Source organism: Jaculus jaculus, chromosome 5, assembly GCF_020740685.1.
Source record: "Jaculus jaculus isolate mJacJac1 chromosome 5, mJacJac1.mat.Y.cur, whole genome shotgun sequence".
NCBI classification, from domain to species: Eukaryota; Metazoa; Chordata; class Mammalia; order Rodentia; family Dipodidae; genus Jaculus; species Jaculus jaculus.
This window is the reverse complement of record NC_059106.1, coordinates 161,855,354-161,876,414: the sequence shown is the minus strand read 5'-3', so window position 1 is coordinate 161,876,414 and position 21,061 is coordinate 161,855,354. Positions and strand designations below refer to the sequence as shown.

Here is a 21,061-nt window from a genome sequence, read left to right as displayed (position 1 = left end):
TACAAATTTTAAAGTCGCATCCAGTAGTCACAAAAACATCAAGTCAGACACGAAGATAATAATACAGAACAATAATCAGGATAAGGAGGAGAAACTGCCATGAAGAGAGCCTGAAGACATCAAATACCACCTTGGCTTCCTGACCTAGAGCAGCTCATCTCTCCACAAGGTCATGATGATCCAGTAAGCAAGTCTGAAATAACCTGGAAACTCCTAGAAACAAGTGTGCCTCTTCCAAGAACTTCCATCCACGCCTAAACTGAGAGCTTCCAGGTGGGAGAGTCGAGTCCATGAGGACACCCTGATGCCTCTACCCTGAGCATTAACCCCCACACAGTATGACAGATAAGGAACTCTACAAGGCTATCATTGCTGTCACCTGCCCGGTACACACAGTCCCTCAGCGCAGCCTGTCTGCCTCCAGCTCTCTAGGTGTGGCTCCCTTCCTCACATCCTCAAGCATCTGCTTTCTGTAAGGGAGATGAGCCTGTTCCTGATTCCAGTTTACAGGAGCAGAAGGAACCCACTGCTAGTCCTCCAACACAAGGCAAGAAAAAGGACCAAGAATGTGTAAGTACGTGTGTGCGCATGCATGTGTATGTACGTGCGTGTGCGTGTGTGTGTTTATTGTTTACTAGAGGAAACAGAAAAGATAACTCAGAAACAGACAAGAGTGGCCACACGTAGGAGAAGGGAGGAAGAACATCTACAGAAAACACAAAGGCCTGTGTGCTCCCATCATAAAGGAAGCCTGCTACCACCATTATCTCTCCAGTTGAAACTCAAAGGAGCTTGAAAGAAGCGCCAGTTTTATAAGGAAAAGGCCTTCATATTTGATTGGTGGAGATTCTATTAGGGGAGAACTTTTGGAAGCAGGAAAGCTTTCTGATTGGCTTGCAAGTGCATTGCCAGTTTCTGATTGGCTCCCACTGTCTGGTGGGCTTTCCAGTCTGAGTAAGATCGCATGGATTCCCTGATCAGCTGGAAGAATGCTGGGTCCTTGGGTTTATGATCTGAGTCTTGGGTGAGCAATTTCCCAGTACAATTATCAGTTGGTGATCCCAAAATTGTCCCTGGGGGCGGGGGGGTGGCTGGGAATACAGCCAATGATAGGTGACATAGAGAGTGTTGGGAACTTGGGTTCTTGCTGCTGAAAAAGAGACAGAACATATAAAATGAGACCAAGTGAAGAATAATCTTTTGCATTAAGATTTGGTTTGAAGGTATCTCATGACGTACTTAAAAAAACAAATGAAGGTTGCTCTGATGTCTCTAAGAAACTTCCTAGGTGGTAGTCAGTGCCCCAAATCTTGGTAGAGAGGAAGAGTAGTTTGTATGCAAGACAAGAAAAGAATAGAAAGGCATACAGCTGGTAGAGAAAACGCAATGGTGGCGGACTGGTTAGCATCCCTGTGACATCTTTTTAGGAAGCATGCCATTCTATTTTGTATAATATGCTTTTTTTTTTTTTTTTTTTTTTTTTTTTTGGTTTTTCGAGGTAGGGTCTCACTCTAGCCCAGGCCGACCTGGATTTCACTCTGTAATCTCAGGGTGGCCTTGAACTCACAGTGATCCTCCTACCTCTGCCTCCTGAGTGCTGGGATTAAAGGCGTGCACCACCACGCCCGGCTGCATTATTTTTATTAATACTTTCCCAGCCCTTAAGTGTCAAGTACTATAAGAGTTATAAAGATCAAAATTAACATGCCTTCAAAAATAGAAGCAGAGCATTCAGCTGATAAAGTATTTGCCACGCTGAGTTCAGATCCCCAACACCTTTCTGGCTGGGTAGGAATAATGTGCCTGTAGACACCATGCTCAGAGAGCAGAGGCGGAGGAGCCTAGGACCTGCTTGCTAGTCTAGCCAAATCGGTGAGTGCTGGGCTTCAGTGAGAGACCCTGCCTCCAAAATAGGGTGTCAAGGGCTGGAGAGATGGCTTAGCAGTTAAGCGCTTGCCTGTGAAGCCTAAGGACCCTGGTTCGAGGCTCGGTTCCCCAGGTCCCACGTTAGCCAGATGCACAAGGGGGCACACGCGTCTGGAGTTCGTTTGCAGTGGCTGGAAGCCCTGGTGCGCCCATTCTCTCTCTCTCTCCCTCTATCTGTCTTTCTCTCTGTGTCTGTCACTCTCAAATAAATAAATAAATAAAAATTTTTTAAAAAATAGGGTGTCAAGACCAGTGTATATACCAATGCCAGCCTCTGGTTCCACATACACATAAACATGTATACACACATGCACACACTCTACGTACACACAAACACACACACACATATGTATATATACATTCCAAAAATAGAGCAAGCATGTCATGAGATAGAAGGTGGGCTCTGGAGCCTGGCTGTCTGAATGAGAACCTGGGTTCCACTCACTGTGAGGCTCAGGCTGCCAGAACGAGGCACCACGACCTGGGGGACATTTCTTTGCTCTGGTCTGGATGGTGAATGTCTGAGATTCAGCACCAGCAGCACCAGTGCCTGAGGCAGGTTCCCTCCATTGCTTATGGACAATGGTCTTCCATTGGATCCTTACAGCCTCTTCATCTGGGACAGAGAGGGAGTGCCTATGCTCTGGAGTCTCCTCTATGTTTTCGTGTGTGTGTGTGTGTGTGTTTGAGACAGGGTCTCTTGTACCCCAGGCTGGCCTCAAGCTCACTATGTAGCCAAGGATGGCCATGATTTCTTGATCCTCCTGCCTGCACCTCTGAGTGCTGAGATTACAGGCATATGCTACCACAGCTGGCTTGTGCCTCTGTTGAGCAAAATCATAAGGATAGGAGACCAATCCTGAAATCCAGTCTCCAAATACTGTCATTTTTGTGGTCAGGGCTCCAAGACTGAAATTTATGACCATACCATTGAGCCACTAACGCTGTCCTGGCCCAGGTAAGTCCACAGACCTTAGTTCCTCACCTGTAGAAATGAGATCACTGAAGCATCCGCCCCAGTGGGCTGTTCTGAGGCTGGCAATGACTGCACAGAAACAGCTTCTCTCCAAAGGGCTGTTGGCATAACTGTAAGTGAGCCTCCCTGGCCTTCCAGTTGTAGGAAACAGAAGAAACACAAGTGTGTATTGCAGGGACTTTGAACCTGAGCATAAGGCCGGCGTTTCTCGTCCTCATATTACCCTCTGTTGGCAGAACCTATTGAATTAAAACCTTTCTGATATCATGCTAGACAATACACTGTCCTGCTTCCTTCTGACACTGGGCCTGGTCAGTCACCCACGTGATTCTCCCACCATGGGCAAACCAAAGCTAAGACTTAGAGCCATAGGCACACAACATTAAGGACCAAGCCGTTCAGTGCAGTGGTTAGGGAGATGGGCAAAAGGATGTGGGAGAACGAACATATCACATCACATAGCCTGGAGTTTGGAGTTAAAAAGGCAAAGCAGTTATAATCGAGTCCTTCTTTGTTTTGGAACGTTGGCAATTTAGAGTTATTTGACATTACTCAAGAGTGCTTGAGGGGAGGTTTATTTTATTTTATGGCAATCTTATTCTCTGGGCAACTTTGATGTACTACCTGTCTATTACTGGCACCCCAGCATGATCCCAAAAGGGCTGTGTGGATGGCTTTCATCCCATTACTGTTACACACAGAGATTTCTCCATTGTAATTTGTCGCTGAATCTAAAAATAGAGCTTCACTTGTTAAACCCTGGCCGGGTGTGTGCCCGTGCCTGTTACAACAGTGCCTGTTGCTGGGCACTTTCTTGGCTCTGGGTGAAGTGGGCCTTGCCATTCCTCTCCAATGGCACATACTCCCTGCCTGGTCACCAGTAACCTCTTACATGCTCTTACCATGGAATCAAGCAGATCCCAAAGATAGGCTGTTTCCTTAAAGTTACACTTTCTTGGAGATCAACCAAGCTCTTCTTAAAAAAAAAAAAAAAAATTGGGCTGGAGAGATGGCTTAGCGGTTAAGCGCTTGCCTGTGAAGCCTAAGGAGCCCGGTTCGAGGCTCGGTTCCCCAGGTCCCACGTTAGCCAGATGCACAAGGGGGCGCACGTGTCTGGAGTTCATTTGCAGTGGCTGGAGGCCCTGGCGCGCCCATTCTCTCTCTCTCCCTCTATCTGTCTTTCTCTCTGTGTCTGTCGCTCTCAAATAAATAAATTAAAAATGAACAAAAATTTCAAAAAAATTATTTATTTGAGAGAGAAAGAGAAAGGGACAGGTAGAAAGAGAGTAGGCATGCCACGGCCTCCAGCCACTGCAAACAAACTCCATACACATGTGCCACCTTGTGCATCTGGCTTACGTGGGTCCTGAGAAATTGAACCTGGGTCCTTTGACTTTGCAGGCAAATACCTTAACTGCTAAGCCATCTCTCCAGCCTTTTCAGGTTTTTTAAAGTGATTTTATTGGGATCTTTATTGTATGAGCATATTGCATATTGGGCATATTCCCATTGGATTACATCTGTGTTTCTTCTCACCCAACCCCATTCCACTAAGGGCTATCCTCCTCCATTGGGTTATCAGTAGTCACTATGTGGTCATAAATGCATGGTCAGTCTGTGGGGGGGACAGTGTTTCAGAACACAGCTTTACACCCTCTGCCTCCTACATTCTTTCCACCTCCTCTTCTGCAATGTTCTCTGAGCTTTGGAAGGTCTGTTATACTTGTCCTTTAGTGTTGAGCTCTCAGCAGCCTCGGATTCTCTGCTTTGATGAATTTTTAAAATATTTTTGTTACTTTTTATTTATTTTTATTTATTTATTTAAGAGAGAGAAGCAGATAGAGAGAATAGGCATGCCAGGGCCTCCAGCCACTGCAAAAGAACTCCAGATGCATGTGCCCCCTTGTGCATCTGGGTTATGTGGGTCCTGAAGAATCAAACCTGGGTCCTTTGGCTTTGTAGGAAAGTGCCTTGACCACTAAGCCATCTCTCCAGCCCTTTGATGAATTTTGAGTTTCCTTAGTATCTATGTGGCTTCTTTTTGTAAAAAAAAAAAAAAAAAAAAAAAAAAAAAAAAAAAAATTGTTCATTTGTTTGTTTATTTATTTGTGAGTAAAGAAAGAATGGGAGGGCTAGGGTCTATTGCCACCATAAACAAATTCCAGACACATTGCCATTTTGTGTATCTGGCTTTATGTACAGTCAGGGCTCAGGTAACTTCATGATCAGTTAATGACTAGAAAAAGATTTCCTGGGCTGTAGATATGGCTCAGCAGTTAAGGCACTTACCCATAAAGTCTAAGGACCTGATTTTCATTCCCCAGTACCCACATAAAGCCAAATGCACAAAGTGGCACATGCATCTGGAGTTTGTTTACAGTGGCTGGAGGCCCTGGTGTACTCATGCTCTCCCTCTCTCTCTCCTTCTCTCTCCTCTCCTCTCCTGTTCTGTTCTGTTCTGTTCTATTCTGTTCTGTCTCTCTCTCTCTCTCTATCTCTCTCTCTCTCTCTCTCTCTCTCTCTCCTTTAATCCCAGTACTCAGGAGACTGTGGTAGGAGGATTGCTGTGAACTTGAGGCCAGCCTGAGACTACATAGTGAATTCCAGGTCAACCTGAGCTAGAGCAAGACCCTACCTAGACAAAAAAAAAAAAGAAGAAGAAGAAGAAGAAAGGAAGGAAGGAAGGAAGGAAGGAAGGAAGGAAGGAAGGAAGGAAGGAAGGAAGGAAGGAAGGAAGGAAGGAAGGAAAGAAAGAAAGGAGGGAGGGAGGGAGGGAGGGAGGGAAAGAAAGAAACCTGGAACTAAGAAATGCCCCAGTTCTCTATGCCTTCAACACTCAGCCACGAGCCAAACAATTCTGTCTTCGTCATCACTTTCTGCTTGCATAAGCCTCAAGGGCAGCCAACGCTGACAGCCCAGGGCCTTCTTGGGTCTTGCTTGGGAGCGTGCACATCCCTACACATGTGTCTGCTGACACACACGAGTTAACTTACAAAGTTCTAAGAAAGTTTGTCAGGTTTTTTTTCCTCCAGTATTCTGATCTCCTAATGAGGGAGAAGGATTTTCCAAGACTTTATCCCTCCGTTTTTGATGGCATCCTCTTTGCTGCCTCCTCTGTAGTTCCTTTACACCTACACATCAAGTTTTTAATTCTCTCTTCAGCCAACACCAATCTGTTTAAATAATATGCTAAATATAATTGTTATATATAAATATGATTGATAAAAATCTCCCTTTAGTTTTTAACTTTAATAGTTGTAGTTATTTCTAGATATTTTTGGTTATTTATATAGCCAGCAGTAAATATATAAGTGGATTCTGTATTATATGCCATTTAATTGCCAGGAACAACCAGTAGTAATTATTTAATATTGTAGCAGTCTGAAGCAGTGACCATAGCTGAGGAAAAACAACAGGCTATTCAAAAAAAAAAAACAAAAAGAAAAATCTGGGGCTGGAGAGATGGTTTAGCGGTTAAGGCCTGCAAAGCCTAAGGACCTAGGTTTGATTCCCCAGAACCCACGTAAGCCAGGTGCATGAGGTAGCCCATGCATCTGGAGTTGGTTTGCAGTGGCTGGAGGCCCTGGTGCACCCGTTCTCTCCCTCCCTCTCTCTCTCTCTCTCTCTCTCTCTCTCTCTCTCTCTCTCTCTCTCCCTCTCTCTCTCTCTCTTTCTCTCTCTCTCTCTCTCTCTCTCTCTCTCTCTCTCTCTCCCCGTCTCTCCTTCTTTCCCTCTCAAATAAATAAATAAAATGTTCTTTTAGAAAAAGGAAAATCTGAAGAAAGATGTCCATATGGGCCTTTTCAACACTCTGACATATTCCTTAAACCTACATGTGTAGGGCTGTGCACACGCCCTATTTTCTACTTACCACAAGATCGTGCTCATCTTTTTAAAAAATTTATCTTATCACCCCTTTGCTTTGGCTTCCCATGTGCACCCGTTTCGAGGCCCACACATCCTTGCCATCCTGGCTCCCTACCACTCTCAAGCATAGACCCGGGAACACAGAAGAGAAAGACATTCGGGAGACACAGGCAAGGTAGCAATAGTGCTTTTCCACCCCTATGTGCCCTGAAAGCTTGCTCAAGAGGCAGAGGTGGGGCTTTTGTGGCAGCCAGTTCTGATTCTGAGACTAAGAGGAAGAGCACAAGGCTGGTGCCGGCTCAAGCTCTGACCCGTGGGGGCTGAATTGGCCATGTAGCCCCCGGTGCCTCAGTTTCTTCTCTCCAACACAAGGAGCAATCACAGTGCCTCAGGAACACTTTGTGGCTCTGAATCCTTCTGGAAAATAAGCATTTGTCTCCTTAGCACCCATGCCACCTGCATTCAGCAAAAGGCAGCCGATGCTGACGGTCTGACCTTAAAGAATGAACACAAAGGGCTGGAGAGATGGCTTAGCGGTTAAGCGCTTGCCTGTGAAGCCTAAGGACCCCGGTTCGAGGCTCGGTTCCCCAGGTCCCACGTTAGCCAGATGCACAAGGGGGCGCACGCGTCTGGAGTTCGTTTGCAGAGGCTGGAGGCCCTGGCGCGCCCATTCCCTCTCTCTTCCTCTATCGTCTTTCTCTCTGTGTCTGTCGCTCTCAAATAAATAAATAAATAATTTAAAAAAGAAAAAGAAGAATGAACACAAGGCCAAAACATGGCTTTCCTAAGATCTTGATCGCCTTGCGGCTTGTGGGCTCCAGAGCTATTAAAAATTGTTTTCTGGGGCCAGGCGTGGTGGTGCGTGCCTCCCACCTCTGCCTCCCGAGTGCTGGGATGAAAGGCATGCGCCACCACGCCCAGCTTGAATTTTTTTCTCTTAGTGATATTTTATAACCTTGTTTGTATAAATATGAGTTAACCTTATAATTATCTTTATTGTTATCATTATCTTCCCAAAGCTTGCAACTGGGATTTGAAAAGAATGCTCGGTGTGTGTGTTCACGTGTTTGAGTGCAGACGTACGTGTGCCGAGGTGAGCCCGTGCAGATCAGAGGAGAGCTTAGGTCTCAGCCTTCCCCTTTCACTTTACTTGAGACAGGGGGTCTCATTATTCAAGCTTCTGTGTTCACAAGGACATCTGGCCCACAGCTTCTGGGCAATTCTGTCTCCATCTCCCTCCTTACCACAGGCATGCTGGGATCACAGCTGCTAGTGCGACAGTGTCTAGCTTTACATGGTTTCTGGGGAACAGAACTCACGGACTTATGGCACGTGCTTTATCCACTGACACATCTCAGCCCAAGAAAGTTAATTTCTTTCACGGGGTTCCTAATGTTTCCTACTCACCTTAACCAAGAAGGAGGGCCCAAGTGAATGACCAAATGAGAGCTTCGTACTTCTTGGGAATTTTGATAAGAGATCTTTGGCTTAAGAAAAAATATCCATAAGGAACTCTTCCCAGAGCTTGTAGCAAGTCTTTGCCTATATTTCACTTCTAAGGGGGGCAGCATTTCCTTCATTCTGCCACTTCATGTTCAAAAGAAAGCTCTTCCCAGCCTTCTAGTAGCTCACACGGCATCTTGTACAGAATTAGGAAAAGGCTTCCATTGGTTAAGAAGAGGGAAAGCCTTTAAAATAGTATATTCTTACTCTATCTCATCCAAGCAAATAGAGAAAGTGCAAGCCCAGATGAGTGTCCTCCCCACCACATTCCAGGGTCAGAGCCGTAGCCAGTGCTGCATGACAGGTGGGAAGATAACCCTAACCTATTCATCTGTGTCCCCAAAGATCACCTCAGTGTCCTTCCACAAAGCAACTCAGTCTAAGGATGAACCCCTGTAGGAACAGACAAGACCTCCAAAGGCAGCAATGGACAATACTGTGGATACAGGAATCGGGGGTTCCTTGCCAATGAAGCAGCATGATATGAAAACCGGGGTGTCTCTGAGAGCAGTGGAGCCTTTCTCGGCTCTTGGTTGGACTGGAACTCACGAGTTGAGGTGCCACACTGTCATAGTCACACAAAACCACCACTGAGTCAGTGACCCTCGGGTCACTTGTGAATTCAAAAAAATCAAAATCCACAGAAGGTAAGGTTTAGAGGCTTTATTAGATGATCAATAGAACTTCAGAAAAGTAAAGACAAAAGAACTCATGTCTAAAAGGGACTATGAGTGGGGGGGGGGCTAGAAATGGGTAAGCCCACCCAGAGAGTCAAATTGGAGCCATTTCTAGGTTCTGAATGGGGGCTGAACTAATCAGCCCCATGGCACCAAGATTGTTGGGAAGAGGAAATCTTCTGTGGAATCTCAGTCTTCCGGGAATGGTGTGGTTGATAGGAAAAGAACTCCTTACTGCAAGGACAAACTCGATGGTATTACTAAGCTCCTGCTTGTACTTTCAGAACCCCGTCACCCCTAAGCTGCCTCACTAGGACCTCGGGGTTCTCTTGGTGCAAGAGTAGACAACACATACCCATGCCCTGTGTGTATGTTTGGATTTGCCTTCGTGGGTTCTAGAACAGACAGACAGACAGACAGACAGACAAGCATGGCCTGATGCCAGCCAGCATTCCCCCATCACTCCCCAGGATTCCACAAGGAGCCCTTGGATCTCATGGCACATGAACGCATGTGCACAATGCGGGTGACAATGCCATAGAGGTGACTCCCCTATGCAGGCGCCCTAAGGCTGTGCTCACACACACTAAAGCCTCTGCTCTCCGCCCACAGGAATGACATGCCAAGCTCGAAGCTCCTACGTCACCAGTGAGATCCTGTGGGGCTATCGGTTCACGCCTGTCCTGACGCTGGAGGATGGGTTCTACGAGGTCGACTATAACAGCTTCCATGAGACTTACGAGACCAGCACCCCATCCCTTAGTGCCAAAGAGCTGGCCGAGCTGGCCAGCAGGGCAGAGCTGCCCCTGAGTTGGTCTGTGTCCAGCAAACTGAACCAACACGCAGAACTGGAGACCGAGGAGGAAGAGAAGAATGTGGAAGAGCAAACGGAAAGGAATGGTGATGTGGCAAACTTAGAGAATGAATCCAAAGTATAAAGCCCCAGACGTGACCTTTCCTCGTCTCGCATTTCCTTTCTTTTCTGTCTTTTCTACTTTGTTCTTGATTTATTCATATTTAGTTCTTGACATTGCCAGAAAAACAGAGCTTCAAGGTGTAAGATATCTACCTGCCCTCCCTCAGCTGTTTGGATGGACAAGTAGATACAGATGTGGTTAAGGTGACAGGTACCCTCATCTGTGGCCCGAGCCCGGTCCCCAAACACCAATACTCAACTTCTAGAGAGTAAAGTCCTTACCTACATGTGTTGTCCAACACATCAGTCAAAAGGGGTCTCAAAACTTTGACCTGGGATGTCACAGGGAAGGTCCCCCGGAGCCTATTTGCCACGCAGAAAGCCACACAGAACAGTCCTGTTCTAAAGGTCCCAGATCTTCTCAAGTAGCGCAGAGCAGGTGCTTGCCCAAGTGAAGGTACAGAGCCCAGGCGAGCCAACGACAGACCACTGTACATAGATATGCCTTATGTAATTATTTTCTTTTGACCGTTAGTAATACAACCTGGCATGTACAAAAGTACTGTAGTGCAGAACTTCTAAATAATGTACATAGATCTACCACTAATGTAGTTTTAGATACATAACTTTAGAAATAAGAAGAAAAAAAAAAGATCCCCAATGTACTGTAGGCATTTATGTTTTACTGTCTGTGTTTTCTAGTTATTTTGATTCCTTCAGTTTCTGTCCCTCTAAATGCATGGCCTTTGTTTTGGGTGCCAGGCTGACAACTATTAGGGTACCTCTCTCGTTTCTTTGTTGATCTTTCTGTTGACTCTAATAAGCCATAGATCTGTGGGCAATGGAGAGAGCCAGCATATGGCAAGTTCCACCACCAAAATGCTGACACACGGTGACATGTTTACAAAATGTGTGTCACTTTTTCCAAAGATAACAAGGGCCTTGCTGACTAGCCTGGGAGAGAGCACCAGGACAGGACTCACTCACCAGGGAAACCTTGATAACTTTCCACTCGAGCTCTTGCCCTTTGGAATACAACACTTTAGGAAACCTTTCTGCAAAACAAAAAAAAAAAACAGTGATTTCCCCGGCTGTTTCACTCTGTAGTCATGAGACACAACAGACTGTTAAAATGAGATACGAAAGTCGGCAAAAGATGGTTTGGGTGTAAACCATGAAATTCAGCAAGGCATGAGTGGGTGAATGACAAATCATGGATTTCTCACACTCTAATTCCATATGGCACTGAGTGTGGTATCTTGCTGTCCCTGGGGGATTTACCTGTCAGCATATCTTGCACTGGGATTTTTTTTATCTTCTTCTCCTTCTATTATTATTATTATTAATTATTATTATTATGAAATGACCAGAGTTTGGTATTCAAATATTGGATCAATAACCTTTGTGACACTGACAACTCTCCCAAGAGTGTGTCACTACATAGCAAGTCAAATTCAAGTGTCTCTCCATCAAAAGTACACAGGCAAAAGCAAACAAACAAAAAGCCCAGTAGCCTTGATTCACTGCGCCCTTCAAAGATGAGTAACAAAGGAAGGGATGCATTCTGTGCTAGTCACTTAATTTAAAACTGAGATAAAAATAAGGAAAGGAAGTGATTCCTTCCCAAAATCTGGGGGCAGGTGGAGATTTTGCACTGTAGCAGAACTTTTCCATCCACTGCGCATTTCTAAACGCTCTGTTCTGTGGCATAGCTGTGCATCGTAAATATTCATCGAATGGTTCCAAATTTATTTTCAGCTCCCGCAGCTGTGCTCAGTTTGAGACTTTGCACCATGCAGGTCAAAGGGAGCAAACTAGCTCTTCCTCTGTTTCCCTTGCCATGCCTGACCAGACTGCACAGGTCTTTGTTGTGGTTTGGGGACCTTGTCTCCTAAGAAGGACGTCCCAGAGACAAGGGAAGTGGCACCTCCATTGGACTTCCAGTCTCTTCAGCTGCAGAGACCTGGTATTGGAGCAACAACCATTTCTTAGTGCTGACCTTGCGAAAAGCCAATCTGTTGGCTGTAACCCTTCCCTGTCTGCCACCATTTTTTTTTCTTTCTTTTCTTTTTGTCATCGATTACCTGTTGAATCGTGTACTTATTCTACGTTCTCTAAGCAGGAGGTGGTGGAGGAGGGAGCCCGATACACTTCCTGGGAGGCTGTGGGAGATCCCGCGGCCTGACCTCATTCTAGCCTTATGAAGGGCGCCCAAGCGTCACCAGGATTTCAGGGTAGGGCCTGCGTAGTGCGGAGCAAGCTGGAGAGGCCTGCGGATGTCCAGCTTAGCTCTCGAAGACCCACTGGGCCTTTTAAAATCCATGACTGAGGTTTGAAGGACAAGCATTCCCTGTTGATGGATCGGAAGGGCAGCTCGGGAGCCCGTGGCTTCTTACCGGCTCTTTAGCACAACAGTACAAAAAGCCTGGGCACCGATCACCTGTGTCCTGCCCACGGGCATCAGCCTGTGTTGGGACAGGACACCCTGAGGGGACACCTCTCCCCTACATCTCACAAGCCGGGTGTCAGTGTGGCTGGAGACAGAACCGGAACCAAATCCTGCTTTTGTAACACGAGCTTTCAAGAAATGCTCATGACGGGCCTTTTATTAGAATGTCCCTATCAAACGTGTCTATTTTTCTACAGTTATTGAGAACATGGTTTAACGGTGTATTTTGTGTCAACTGTTAAAATTTGGAACTGAAAGAAGGTCATTAAGACTGAATTTTCTAAGCAGGAAGTAGTAAATAGGGTTTTTCATTAAGATAGTTTGACAAAAAGGACCCCCAATTTCTCCCCTTTCTATTCTGCCTTTCCCATCCTCATTCCCACAGTTACTCCATTAGCACATGAAGTACTAGAGAAAATATATAAATAAGTCTATTAATGCAGTGAGACCCATAACTTACGGAGGTCACTGCATATTTGTATTTTGGAGTGATTTGGCAGGTATCATTGGGTTGCTGAGCCAGATAAGAGCTTGGAACTGAAGGGTGACAGTTGTACCACCATGGACCCCAATCTGACAGAGCAAAACTGCCCTAAAGAAAAGGCACTCCACCCACCCCAACATGCTGGGAAGGGAGCCTACTCATTTATAGAGCAACATTATAAAAGATTTGCTTGGGGTTGTCACCTGGGCAAACGACAGTCTCACACTGGCACATCTGCAGCCTTTGTATCGTCAGTTCATTGTTTTTCTGTTCCTTCTAAACATGACATCCCAGCATGGTCCCACTTCATGTCCATGAGGTGGAGCCCTCTCTTCCTCCTCCCCTTTGCTCTCTGCACCTCTCTTTTATTCTTCCTTTACCTCTCTGGTTCCAAATGTATTGATTGAATTCTGTATCTTGGCTTCCCTAACAGAAATCTACCTATTGTCTCCAAAAATGTCAACCTTAAGCACAATTTTTTCTCTTACAGGTTTAACCAAAATAGGACTCTTGCCATGCCTCCTTTTCATTGCACTCTAATTTAAAATTTAATTATGACTTCTTCTGAAAGTTTGCAAAGTTTCTTGCTTTCTTCTCCCCACTCCTTTGCCTTTTCTTAAAATTTAGGTTGGAGCCAATATCTTTGGGATAATCAGACACTGTTCACTAAGGCAAGGAAAAGAGCTGAGGAATGCTTTGGAAGACACCAGGAAGACACTGGAAAAATGTGAGGAGGTCTCTATGCTGAAAGACAAAAATTAAGCACTCAGAATTGCTCATATCCAAAACAACTTCTGGACAATGTTCAGTCTTTCTTTGATGTGGGTGATACTCTGTATGTTTTACAAGAGTCAGACAAGCAGCTGAAAATTAAATAAACCAGGTATATGACCAGCCTCACACAAGAAAATTTTACATAATGGATGGTTAATCAACATTATGTTGCAATAAAGCAACATAATGTCGTGTCTCCAGACCTGTATTTAAGATCAGCCTATATTTAAGAATGTGTCACATTTTAATTTGAAATAGAAAATATCCCTCTTCCCAATATTTCTGCCCTTGATGTCTTAGAGGGCTTTTTGATTCACAAAGTCAAAATGTCATTGAGAAGACAATCTGTAAGAGGTTGCTAAGAAATTTGAACAGGGCACAGTATGTTCAATCGTAGCAGAACAACATCGTACCCGACATTGTGCAGTAAATTCAGAGCACTCACAAAAGTTATCTCATTTGATTTAATTTGCCACAGGAGGTTGAGTGTTACAGTCTATATTTTTAATAGTTGAAGATCTCAGGTTTGAGCAAATTGAATAACTTCACCATGGCTACAATCACAGGTCTCCTGGTTTCCAATCTAGATCAGCAGGTGACCAGCCACGGACTATTTTTACTCCAAAAAAAAAAAAGTTTGGCACACCAAATTTGCTAATAGAGACTACCCTACTAACATTGTTGTGAGCTGAAAGTGATCTTTATATTTATATATGGTTGAGGGAAAGCAAACCAAAAGTATTTGGGGGCAGATAAAATTCAAATCTCAGAGGCTGGGGATTGTAGCTCAGTTTGTGAAGTGCTTACCTATTATGCACAAAGCCCTGACTTCAATCCCCAGTACCACATAAACTGGCCATGGTGGTACATGCCTGTAATCCCAGCACTCAAGAGGGGGAAGCAGGAGGATCCATAGCTCAAGATCACTCTTGGCTACAGGGTGAGTTTGAGGCCAGCCTGAGCTACATGGGACCTCGTTTCAAAGCAGAAATCAAATCTCACTTGTTCCATAATTCACCGGGACGCAGCCACACCACTTGGGCATGCATGGTCTGTGGCTGCTGTGACTCCAGACCCTCAGATGTAAGGAATTGTAAGAGACACCACCAGGCCAGCAAAGACTTTACAGGAGAAGTTTGTCCTTACCCATCCTGTACTATTAAGGAGAATTGACTGCTAAGGACTTAGTTGTACTATTAAGATTTGTACTGTTCACATTGAGTCTTGAGAACATCAGAGCATGACTTCCTTTCCCAGTATAAAAATTCTATTAGATTCCCTCACAGGCAGTTCCAGGAAAAACATGTTTTTAGTATTTAAGACCCAGCCATGTAGTCCAGGTCCAAAGGAAAAAGGATCCCTTTTGATAGCCATTCCCCCACAATGGCAAAGAGATGCACAGCCTTCTGGGATACAGTAGTTCATTCAGAAAATGGACCCACTAAAACTATCCATTCAGGAATAATAGAGAAATTTAAATTCCCAGCCAAGCAATGGAAACAGTGTTCCACTTGTGCCCACAGACATCGCGTTCTGTGGATTGCTCAGCCCCCTAATCTCTACTCAGCGAGCTGAACAGACATGTACCAAGTGTCACTCATCAGGCCAGCTACCTCTCTATTGTGGAGGAGGAGAAACAAGGCTGCTGCCACCTTGCTCATTGCCTTGATGATGTCCTCTAAGCTACAACTCACAAGTGTTCAGGGAACATTGTTTGAACTATTACCTATGTGTCATTATTTTACTAGATATCTCTCTCTCTCTCTCTCTCTCTCTCTCTCTCTCTCTCTCTCTCTCTTTCCTCAGCTATATGTTTAACATGAAAACAAAATTCTGCATTCCTTGGAAATTCAAAAGGGTCTTTGAGAGCTCAGGGGAACAGACTGCTGCAAAACTCTGTTGTTAGTGGTGTATTGCTTTCTGAGTCTATCACACAAGTTAACAGTTGGTAGTTACTGAAATATTGGATGGACCAGGACCAGACAATGGAATGTCTACACGTTAACATTAAGGGACATTCTTTAGTGTCACTCAGTTTATCTCACTAGTCTTCTAAGGAAGCATTTCTCATGCCTGACACAGTAATCCGAGTTCAGTTCTTTATCTTACCAGTTGTACTGCAAGAAAAACGTATATCAAGCTCCCTTTTATGAGTGCTTTCCTGGAAAGTGAGTGGGGAAGAAAGACATTTGGTAACAAATCGTTGTGTGTTGTATTGCTGACAGGTAGGTGATGGATCTGTTCCTCTGTCCAAAACTAGTGAAGCAATTGGTGTCTGCCACCAAAGCCACACAGAAAATGTACAACCCTTCCGCTGCATGGAAGAGAAAGAACTGAGTCGCAAATCTCAACGTTCAACACCATAAAACTTAAATCAGTGTAAACGGAGCCAAACTCTTACTTGGCCTCATGGCCTTGGCTAAAGAAAGCTACAGGTACCCACATAATCCAAATAGGGGACAGTCCCAGGGATGGAAGGCATACAAGATCAGTTTGTTGGGTGGTCGTCATGATAAAATGGTGGGGGTTATACTATTGAAGGAAATGTAGCTATAAAGTTATTTGTAGGCCCCCTGCCTTCTAATGGGCCTTGTCCTCGGCTGGATAACAGCAGCCACAGAGCAAACAGATCTCAATTTCAAAGAATGAAATGTTCCTACTGTCAAAGTGTGATTGGACATTTCAAGATTCAGGATCGGCACACACTGTATTAATACTGATCATGAATACTGTGATTATCAATTTAGCCAATCTTTCTAGGAATATGAAGGGCTGTTTTTCTCAGGCGATGTAAATATCTGCTACCAACATGCACTAGTGAAATAAACATGTAATTCAACAGCGTTTCTAAGATTTTGATAGAACTCATCACAGATTCATTCAAAGATCAAACTATCCCAGGAGCTCAAGGTCAGACTTAAGGCTCTTAAGACCCCCCCAGTCCAGGCTGAAGGTATTGCAGAGTATACTAGTGTTGAGTCTAATGCAGGGAGAGACAAGTCATAAATAGTAGGACAGGATCAGCCACGGTTGGCGCATCAGATTCCAGCAGGCTGTATAGGAGCTGCAACTCTGGCTCTCAGCTAGTGTTCTCAGAGAAGGTGGCGGGGGTGGGGGGAGGATGTTGTCCTCAATGCATCCTAGCTTCCTCACTGCCTATGCAAGAAGTGAGTGGTCCAGGAGCCTTGCCCGTGCTCAGCCTTAGATGCCATCCACAGTAACTTCTTCACCTGCATTTATTCATATGGACAATGACCCCCCCCCCCCAGGGGTGTCCCTTGGAAACCCTCACTCTCTTAAGCAGACCTCACAGAGCAACCCTGAGTTAGGAATAACCAATAAGGCACCAGAGAACTCCACCCATATATAAATCCAAATTAAACACTAGTAAAGCAAAAATGGGGTAGGCATAAGAAAACCGCCAAAAGTTCTGATTATTTTTCCATAATGGTTATCTCAGTGATTTATTTTCTTTCTTCAAATATATAATTGGGGCTGGAGAGATAGCTTAGCAGTTAAGTGCTTGCCTGTGAGCCTAAGGATCCTGGTTCAAGGCTTGATTCCCCAGGACCCACGTTAGCCAGATGCACAAGGGGGCGCACGCGTCTGGAGTTCGTTTGCAGTGGCTGGAGGCCCTGGCGTGCCCATTCTCCCTCTCTCTCTCTATCGGCCTCATTCTCTCTCTCCCTCTCTCTCTCTCTCTCTCTCTCTCTCTCTCTCTCTCTCTCTCTCTGTCCCTCTCAAATAAATAAATAAAACAGAAAAAAAAATTTAAAAAATATCTAATTGTTTACCCTCTAGAATTATCACTTTGGGAGTCTCGTGATACTATGAAGATAGGCTCATGGGTCACCCCCACAGCCAATTTTTTTAAAAAAATCACACCCAAGCCAAAAAAAAAAAATTCACATTTTCTCCTTTCCTCTAAGAAAACCAAATCAGGATAGTAATATCAATATTCTAGTCTTTGTTTGCAAGTTCCTCACCTAGCTTGCAAGACCTGGACTGTCTCCTGGGTCCTCCTGACAGATTCTTATCTAAACATCTACCCAGTTAACCCTTCCTAACTTCCCTCCTCCCCTTACCACCAAAATTGTAACCTTGCCGGGCATGGTGGCGCATGCCTTTAATCCCGGCACTCGGGAGGCAGAGGTAGGAGGATCGCCATGAGTTCAAGGCCACCCTGAGATGACAGAGTTAATTCCAGGTCATCCTGGACCAGAGTGAGACCCTACCTCGAAAAACCAAAAACAAAAAACTAAAATAAACAAAATTGTAACCTTCCCACCACCTTCCAGTGAATTCCAATGTTGAGCAGTTGTCATAGCCAGAAGCCTACTACTGGGATTAGTCCTGCCTCCCACCACTTATTTATCATCTATCGCTAGGCTCTAGTATGTTCTGACCCCTTGAAGTCAAACCAACACCTAGAATGTTTTGTTCCAGCCCATAAACACCCTGAACTCATGAGTGATGGCTGGACATGCATGACCTCAGCCCAGTAACTGATCACAGCAGTATTGAGGGTCATCTTGTGCTGAAAGGACAACTGGACTTGCCCAGTTGCATCCCTTTGTCCTCCCATCCTTTAAAATGCATGATTAGTAGGTCAGTTTGCCAAAGAAGGTCTTGGATGTCTTTATTTACCCCAGTGTCCCTCCTCCAAAATGAGAACGTCAGCGACATCAGTGAGCTCACACAGGCAGGGCGATTCTGGGATGGCCCAAGAATGCCTGCATCTGCAAAGGCAGTCTCCTTCCCCCACTGTTGGCACACACTGTGCTCTGGGGAGCACTCCTGAAGTGACTGCTTACCCAGGAGGTACAGTGTGGCTGTTGCCATGGCAACCCTCAGCCTGGCAACACAGGCCATTCTTGTGCCAGCTGACTGATGGAGGCCGGGCAGAGGCCCCCAGGGGCTTCAACTGCGTGCTGCTTGCTCCACCTGCAGACGTTTTTGAGGGGAGCAAAGGAAATGTAAAATAGGGTCCCCACAAAGGTGGACCCACTCAGAACACCAGGTGTGGAATATTCATCTTAGGACACATGCACTTCGGTGGCCCCATTGCTTCTAAAAATATCTATCCTTGCCGGGCATGGCGGCGCACGCCTTTAATCCCAGCACTCGGGAGGCAGAGGTAGGAGGATTGCCATGGGTTCAAGGGCACCCTGAGACTCCATAGTGAATTCCAGGTTAGCCCGGATGAGAGTGAAACCCTAACTCAAAAAAACAAAAAATAAGATAAAATAAAAATGTCTATTCTTTAAACCTTCCCTCCCAAACCACACACACACAGGCAAGCAAACACTCACACACACCACCATACAGCACCGCATCACACTTGACTCTTAAAAATTCCGATAGCTGCATTCGCATCATCCAATGTAACAGATATCCAAAGAGTTTCCATTTCCTCAACTTATAAACTCTGTCTACAAAACTTAAATTGGCCCCAAACAAATAGTGATTCAATAAGCACTAGCAAAAGAAATTAAAAGTTCATTTACAATTGCTAAATTTAATAGGATATACCTGTACAATCCCAGCACCTGAGAAGTGGAGGGAAAGGATCGTGTTCAAGGTCATTCTCGGCTACATGGTACATTACAAGCCAGCCTGAGCTACGTGAGCCTCTGGGGGGAAAAAAAAGTTACAGATTATTTTAGGCAAACTGATTTCAAGTTGGAGGTACTGGTTTTGGTCCCAGAATGCAAACTTCCCAGAATGTTGTTTCTTCTTGGGTTTGTTTTCCATCTGGTTTTGAACCTGAGAATAGACTCCTTGTCAGCATGAGGAAGCAGGACTGAACACTCAGTCTTTAAGAGTTCAGGTCTGGAGAGATGGCTTAGCGGTTAAGTGCTTGCCTGTGAAGCCTAAGGACCCCAGTTTAAGGCTCAATTCCCCAGGTCCCACGTTAGCCAGATGCACAAGGGGGCGCACGCATCCGGAGTTCATTTGCAGAGGCTGGAAGACCTGGCACGCCCATTCTCTCTCTCTCCCTCTATCTGTCTTTCTCTCTGTGTCTGTCGCTCTCAAATAAATAAATAAATAATTTAAAAAATATTTAAAAAAAAAAAAAGTTCAGTTCAATCTAGACAAAGGCAGGAAGAAATTCTGTGGGACCAGAAACCACTCCTAAGTGACCTCAGTGGACACTCCCGAGTGCTGGGATTAAAGGCATGCACCACTACGCCCGGCTTGAGGAGTGGTTTTTGGAGAGAGTACAATCATGTTCACACCTCTGAGTCATGGCTTCACCAGATCTCAGAGTCCAAGCCCACCTAGAGGGTTTGCTGTACCTGCGGGGACGTCAGAGGATACAAGAACTCTACAAGCTGGGCACTCACCTGCTCCTCTGGTTCTGCTACGGCAGGCATCCGCAACACCGACTTGCTGTCGCACTGTCCCTCCCTATTTGTACCTCCCCAGCCTATTTTCTGAAAAGAAATTAAGACTTGGGCTAGGGAGATGGCTCAGTAAGTCAAGTGCTTGCCATGCAAACATGAAGATTCGAGTTCAGATTATCAGTACCTGTGTAAAATGCCTGGCATCCTGGCACACATCTATAGCACAGCGCAGGGAAGGACTGGCCAGGCAAAGCCCTAGAGCTTGCTGACTGGCGAGTCTACTTGGGTCAGTGTGACACCTTGCCTCAGAAAAAGAAAGTAGAAGTCGGGCGTGGTGGCGCACGCCTTTAATCCCAGCACTCGGGAGGCAGAGGGTAGGAGGATCGCCGTGAGTTTGAGGCCAGCCTGAGACTACATAGTGAATTCCAGGTCAGCATGGACTAGAATGAGACCCTACCTCGGGAAAAAAAAAAAAAAGTAGAGAAAATGAGCAGAAGACACTTAGCATTGACTTCTAGTCTTTACCTGACATATGCATATTTAGCAACACACATACAAATACTTATACACCACACACACACACACACACACACACACACACACACTAAGTCCTTTGCATAGTTTGGTCACTAGTTTTTCATCAAGCATGTCCCTTCCAAGCGAAGCGTCTTCTCCTGGCTGGTCTTTCTCTGATAGGATCTTTAGCACAATAGAACTTTTTGAGTTGAATGAGGCCCTGCCTATCAATCATGTCTTCCATGGACTAGACCTTTGGAGCTGCATCTAAATCGTTGTCATCTTGCTCAAGTTCATCTCCCATGCAATCTCCTAGGGCTTTTATAGATTTGTATTTTCCATACATCTATGATTGCTTTTGAATTAATTTTTTGTGTCTGGTATAAGGTCTGTGTTTAGATCATTTTTTTCTTTGGAAGGAATAGGTCTGATTTTTTTTCCAACATAGTTTGCAGAAATAATCATCTTTGTCACTGATCAACTACCTATATTTATGTGGCCTGTGTATGGGGTCTTTAATCTGTTCCACTGGTCTTTTTACCTACTCTTTCACCAATGTCACCTGGTCCTGACTATCAACCTTTATGGTGAGATCTGAGAGTGCCAATCCTTCATTATTGTCCTGT

At 45.1% G+C, this 21,061-nt stretch overlaps 1 protein-coding gene across 1 annotated transcript in view; it reads left to right on the top strand.

Moving 5' to 3' along the window:
- The window catches only part of Kcnj6 (potassium inwardly rectifying channel subfamily J member 6), a 283,658-nt gene extending 270,295 nt beyond the window's left edge, over positions 1-13,363 (top strand). The window contains exon 4 of the mRNA XM_045150778.1: positions 9,562-13,363. Coding sequence (XP_045006713.1) covers positions 9,562-9,887 — 326 coding nt within the window. The 3' untranslated portion in view covers positions 9,888-13,363. The remainder of the gene's footprint in view (positions 1-9,561) is intronic.
- The last annotated feature ends 7,698 nt before the right edge of the window (positions 13,364-21,061 follow it).